Raw genomic sequence first — 6,542 nt, forward strand, 5'->3', positions numbered from 1 at the left:
TCATGTATATATCATGTATATATCTATCTACTTAGCACTTTTAATTCTTATTCTTATTTTTATATTTTTATGACAGTATGTTTGCACTGAAGCACCGCAGCAATTTCCTAATGTTGTAAACCTGCTCAACATTTGGCAATAAAACCCTTTCTGATTTCTGATTTCTCTAATAGGGTGATATGGTACTACAAGGTCATTAAGATAAGATGGGGCCTGATTATTTAAGACCTTGTATGTGAGGAGCAGGATTTTGAATTCCGGATTTAACAGGAAGCCAAAACAGGAGAAATCTGCTCTCTCTTTCTAGTCCCTGTCAGGACTCTTGCTGCAGCATTTTGGATCAGCTGAAGGCTTTTCAGCGAGTTTTTAGGACATCCTGATAATAATGAATCGCAGTCGTCCAGCCTGGAAGTAATAAATGCATGAACTAGTTTTTCAGCGTCACTCTGAGACAGGATATTTCTAACTGTAGAGATGTTGCACAAATGGAAGAAAGCAGTCTTACATATTTGTCTGTGAAGGTTCTCAGTCATCCAGGTCATCGTAGTCAAAGGAGCTTGCAAAGAAAAGCGTCTGGACTTCTTTAAGTCCAGACGCTTAAAGAAGCAATTTAAGTCACTTTTATATACGCACACTGGAATGTATGTAAGTATCAGCATGATCTCAGGTCTCTCACATTCCAGTGAATCGAGACATCTGAAAAGGTCTCTACTTATTCGTGGTTTTAATTAAAGATCAAACGATTCATATCTTTAGGAGCAAGATGTAAAACAGAGCATCTTTAGTCCACAAGGTGTCATCACTCACAAAAAAAAACCCGAACAGCAACAGGATCAGTGTTCTGTGGTGAAAGTCAGTCTTACTGCAGGAGATGAGATCAAAGTAAAGAGTGATGTGTGTAAAATCTGCCTCTTGTTTCCCCGAGCAGTCTGATAACTAGTCTCAGCAGCAACCGCACTCTTGGATTAGATTTTAAAGACACTTTGAACATTTTCAAGGAAAGAATTTGTGGCCTTGTTAACGACTACTGTGAGTTGGAATATTTTCAAATACTGAGGGGGAACAGTTTTTTTTTTTTTGGAGGAAGGGTGTTTGCATGTATTCCCTGTGTCTGCGTGGGTTCTCAGTCCAAGACAAGCAATTAGTGGGGTTATCTTAATTGGTAATTCTAAATTATCCATAGGTGTTTATGTGGGTTTGGATAGTTATTTGTCTTTCTGTGTTAGCGTATCCAAGGTGCTCCCCGCCCTGCAGCAGCTGGGACAGGGTTCAGCCCCTCCACGGACACCACACTGAGTGTTCCGACCACCCAGCTTGTAATTTTTATTTTATACCCACTTTTATATCCGGCAGCTTGGACTGCTTCCCTAGTGTCGTTTCAACGCATGATGTATCATCATTACTTAGCAAAGCCAAAACATCATGTGGGGTTAACTCATCGCACCAGTTTCAGGATCTACCGCATCAAAGCACCTGTCAAACCGCACCGTGGGCTCAGTGTTACCCAACACCAACCGGAAAGAGAGAGAAAAACAACTGAACAGTAAAAAAGAAGAAGAAGAAGAAATAAAGAAAATCCGAGGAGCAGCTTTATTTTATTTAAAGGTTCTTCGTTCTGGTGGGAGTCCAGCAGTGAGGTCAATGCAGCATCCCGCAGGATGGATAGGTAGTGTTTATACAGACATCCCAAACCTGTATGATGATATAAAAAATGTTTTAATGTAGGCTGTAAGAGGTAATTAAACTGGGGATAAATACAAGCCTTTTTTAAAATACAAATTAGCTGGAGTCATGCGGTGATGATGACGCATCCTAAAGTTCTGTATTGGGCGTCATAGCTTAAATAGAGAGGAGAGGAAGCTGAAGCCAATCCTCCTGACAGAGATGAATCCTGCTGCAGCGCACACATCCCAGCTGTTTGCAATGGTAGGTGACGTCGTCAGCGTCTGAGGGATTCCCTCCTCACGCTAATCATTGTAGAACAAGCTCGCGTGGACGCATTTATTCGTTTAGTAAAGATTTTTGTTTGAGTTTGGTAAAAATGGGAGGTAGACGTTTTTAGCATGGAGACCTACAGTTTTCATTTATTTTGACTACTTCTAAGAGTAGCCAATAAGAGAGAGATTCATCTGTTCCACGTGTCTGTCGGACGCTTCTGTTTTCCTTGAAGTTATTTGCTTATTTCCTTCTTGGATTTTGCCGGACTTTGATGTTTCCTTGCACTCACCGTTGGTACTTTTCTCGTTTCTCTTTCCAGATGACGTTATCCGTGCTCCCGGTGGTGCTGCTCTCACTGCACGTCGTTCGAGTCGACAGCGTGGCCATGACCTTTGAAAGCAGAGACCCCATCACCGGGTCGCCGGTGAGCTGTGACCGCTGTCCCCCTGGGACATACCTGCGATCTCAGTGCTCGTCCGAGAGGAAGAGCGACTGCGCAAATTGTCCGCACGGCTCCTTCACTGAGGTGTGGAACCACATCGGGAGGTGCCTGCGCTGCGGAGTCTGCAGTCACAATCAGGTGGTGAAGACCCCGTGCACAGCGGACACTGACTGCCAGTGCCAGTGCAAACCGGGGTACTACTACAAGACGCAGTACGACATGTGCCTCCCACACAGCGCGTGTCCACCCGGACAAGGAGTGCGGGCCAAAGGTAGAGTGCGCAGAGCTGCTGCATGAGCTCAGAGCTTTTCATCATAGGGAAATGTGTTTTCTGCAGCACGTATTTTGAGGTGTCATAGCAGTGCTGTTAGGTTTCCTCCTATGACGCATCGAAATTGCTGCCGCTCTGCTGTGTAAAAGGGCAACAACAACTCAAACTAGCCTGCTTCCTGAATTATGTGCCTATTTATATATTACAACAATGACGCTGTTTCTTTGGCACAGATGACATCTTCAGAACACTAAGCAAATACAAACACAGTCTTTATGACACTGTCATTCTTCCCACACTGCAAACATTCTGTGCAATTGAAACTTTGCCTGCAACAGTTGTCTTGGCCATCTTACAGCTTTTGGTTTTTCTACTGAAAAGCCAACACAGCAACAAAGAGCAGGATTGCTTTAGGAAGCTGTAGGTGTTGCTTTTTTGTCAGCATTGGACTGAAGCAAGCAGTCTCAGTTTGAGTTTCAAGACTTTGCTGCCACACAGGGGCAAAGACGGCAACTACATGTATTCATTCAGGGTACAGCGACACAGAGTCTTAGCAGGACCACTGTTACACCTACTGCATTTTTAGCACATTGAGCCGAGGGCGATTTCACTTAGTTCAAAAGGCTTTGGTTTTATTCCTTTCGATTAGTATGTTAATTGTTAACCTATCCCAAATAATATTCCATTTGTTACACGACTGATCTCAGGTGTCTTCATCAAAGTACTCATTACCTTTTCCAGGTACACCTGATGAGGACACCGTGTGCCAGACTTGCTCTGACGGCACCTTCTCCGAGGTTTCCTCTGCTCATCACAACTGCACAGAGCACAAGAGCTGCAGTGGTGCAGGACTGCAGTTGGCACTGAGGGGCTCCTCCTGGCACGATAACGTATGTGCAAACTGCGCAGATCTCAAAGGTGAGATGAGCAGTTTAAAAAGGCAAAAGGAGGCAGACGAATTTATTAAATCTGAAAAGAAACAGAAAGGAAGAAAATCTGAAAATGACGATGATTTTACGGGTGTTATGTCAGCTCTTAGCGAGTGATCACAGACTTGGCTTTTGGTTATCAGAGGGAGTAAAACAACTGGGTTCAAACAGCTTCTTCCTTCCACCTGGAACAGTTCCAGTAAATACAATAAACAGTTTCATTTTCATATCTCAAGGTGTGGAAATCACCTATAACCTTAACTGTGCATTAGTCTAAGAATATCTAATGGCTCTTCCACGCAAAATGTTTTATCTGAATGCCTTGTTACATCTTGCTGTCAGAGCATTGCTCCGTTTCTTTATCAGCTACTGATTGTCTGTACTTTTTGCAGATGGTGCCGACTACCTCAGAGAAATCCTCCCAGCTTTTTTTGTGCACCATAACATAAATATCAAGCGGCTGCGTCGAATTGTGCACAAGCTCCCATCTCAGGATGGGAAGAGACAGGGAAGAAACACAGAGCTGAACTCCTCAGAGCTTCACCAACGGCTCAACGCCTGGATAGCATCTGCGACAGCAGAGGAGATTCGGAAGCTTCCGTCTGTACTGACGAACGCTGGAGCGAGCGGCGCTGGTGAGAGGTTAGACCAAAAGCTGAAAAGAGTTGACAGTCAGCTGAAAACTGAGTGTAGAGGGAATGAGGTGGAGATGGTTGATGTGCCAAAGTAGGTTGAGATTAAGAGAAAAAATAAATAAATATATATATATATATCATGCACAGGCACCAAAGAATTTTCCTTGTGTATTGTTCGTATTAAAATCTTTTTGTATTAGAAAGTTGCTTCGTTAGTTTAAATGCACTGAAGACAGGCTTTGGCACTTTTTTGTTACCATAAACATTGGTTTCATTTGAACATTAAGATTGTTTTGTCATTCTTTTTTTTTTTTTTGGGCCAATTTAAAAAAAAAAGTAACCTCACTTTAGTTACAAAATGTTACATTTTTTAAATCCTTTGTCAATGATGTGCTGCTAATAGTACACTGATGACTTATCTGCTACTTCTAGGATCTACTTGTGTCAGTTATCACTTTATAGGTTCCCAGCAAAGTGACAATGTTTCACCTGTGTTTCTACACTAACAAGCACTGAATTTAGAAACACCCATTTTTATTTCTGGAAGTGAAAACAGAAATATGCTCCAGACTTAATAAAGAAATGCTGGCATTAACCTTTACAGGAGAAAAAATTGACCTACCTCTTTCTTTGTTGCAACGGTTCTGCTCATTTCAAGGCTTTTAAAGTTTTAACAATGTGTAACAGCTCGATGTGTGAACTTTGTAATTTATTTTGCTATTTATAAGCCCGAGACGAGTAGAAAGAGAAGATGGTGTAGCCTGTTAGCCATCTTTATTTTTATATGTAAACTATGAGTTCAGTTTATTTTGAGCTGTTTTGGCTATGCTAGTCTACCTGAAGCTTTGTGTAATGCAAAATAAAATTAATATATCAAACATAAAAAGTGGCAATTTATTTGTTTAGTTAGTTTCCAAGGTCTCTCCAGTACCGAGAGTCATTTTTGTTGCAAGCCTGGCTTCAGAGACTGTAAGAGGAAAAACTGACCCCCACCCCTTCAAAGTTTACAGATCCATCTACAGTGCCAGCTGTGCAAAAAAAAAAAGTGAAAGTGTCACTTAAAAATGTAACCGAGTTGGGTGCCGGTTTAGCTCAGGCGACCACATGTCATGCAGCTCACAGCGGCCGGCCCGGGGTTGAGTCTGCCCCATGGCCCTTTGCCACGTCTCGCTCTGCCCCCACTTTCCTGTCCGCTCCACACTTTGTTTAACTAAAGTTGGGAGAAGGCTGGAGAACTGGAGCCCTCACTCGTCTCAGTTTAGGTTAGAATTCATGATTCAAACAAAAGGAAGAGGACGGGAAAAGTTCAATTCTTCCAGAAAATTCTGAAGCAGACTGTCCGTCCATCAGTTTGTGGCCTGAAGCTCAAACAGTTGTGTTATGTGACAGGACAGTGAGGCAAAACACACCAGCAAGCCTGCCTGTGAAAGCTTTCAAAAGCAAAAGAGGTTTTAGATGTTAATCCGATCGGGCTCCTTTGGAATAACCTTGAATGGGATATTCAGTCTGCAAAAAAGAGTTTGCCAAAATCCCCCCAAATAGAATAAAGACTCCCTGACAGTTATTACAGACACTTGATTGCAACTCTTGCTGCCCAGTGTCCCATATGGAAAAGATTTATATAAATCTTATAAAGTTTGTATCTGTCTTGTGTGAAACTTGTATGAAAAGCATATAAGAGTGAAAACAGATATAAGACCCCTTGAAAAATTATATAATGAAACTTGTATGTTTCGGATACTTACTAAAACAATATATGAAAGTAATGAGAAAGTGGCCACTTTCATGAGTAATCACATAAGTTTTTACTATTTCTTTTCCATATGGGGTGGCACAACCAGTTATTAGGGTTTAGGGGGAAATTACATTTTCACAGAGGGCCGCGGAGCATTGCTGCACACTACCTCATTACAATTAAGATAAGTGACTGGAAAAGCCCTCCAAGTCTCCAAACCACAGCAAAGACGGGGATGTCATCAGATGGTCTGAGCTTCATTACAGAGTATTGCAACCCACAGGAGGATACACATGCATTAATGGTCAGCCAGTGTCACATGTTTGTCAGCCAGTAACATTCTCTCGTGACCTTTAAATGTACTTCCCATTTCTGCTTCCAGCTTCCTTTTTTCTGACAGGTTTACAGCAGTTTACTAAGGCACACACTAAAAACACTAAAAACTGCCACCCAGGGGCCCAGCACAAAAGTGTGTCACAGCATGTCCATCATAAGAGTCCACTCGTGCTCACTGGAGGTTTTTTAGTCATGGATCACAACAGAAGCTTGAATTCCACTGAGGAGATTTCTCCACTAATCCAAACACACACAC

General features: G+C 42.3%; 1 protein-coding gene across 1 annotated transcript; it reads left to right on the plus strand.

Moving 5' to 3' along the window:
- Positions 1-1,609: 1,609 nt before the first annotated feature.
- Positions 1,610-5,101, plus strand: tnfrsf11b (tumor necrosis factor receptor superfamily, member 11b). Its single transcript, XM_005752032.2, has 5 exons — positions 1,610-1,666; positions 1,839-1,926; positions 2,258-2,651; positions 3,393-3,569; positions 3,973-5,101. Exons 1-5 carry the CDS (start codon positions 1,659-1,661, stop codon positions 4,308-4,310), a joined length of 1,005 nt encoding a protein of 334 aa, XP_005752089.1. The 5' UTR covers positions 1,610-1,658; the 3' UTR covers positions 4,311-5,101.
- Positions 5,102-6,542: the final 1,441 nt, after the last annotated feature.

The sequence above is a fragment of the Pundamilia nyererei genome, unplaced genomic scaffold (assembly GCF_000239375.1).
Source record: "Pundamilia nyererei isolate P.nyererei 1_Seehausen unplaced genomic scaffold, PunNye1.0 scaffold00340, whole genome shotgun sequence".
Taxonomy (NCBI): domain Eukaryota; kingdom Metazoa; phylum Chordata; class Actinopteri; order Cichliformes; family Cichlidae; genus Pundamilia; species Pundamilia nyererei.

Bases quoted from the DNA above. Each gene is read 5' to 3' on its own strand.
- tnfrsf11b (XM_005752032.2), top strand. The intron at 1,927-2,257 runs GTAGGTGACGTC...TTCTCTTTCCAG, and splicing joins CATCCCAGCTGTTTGCAATG to ATGACGTTATCCGTGCTCCC. The intron at 2,652-3,392 runs GTAGAGTGCGCA...TACCTTTTCCAG, and splicing joins ACAAGGAGTGCGGGCCAAAG to GTACACCTGATGAGGACACC.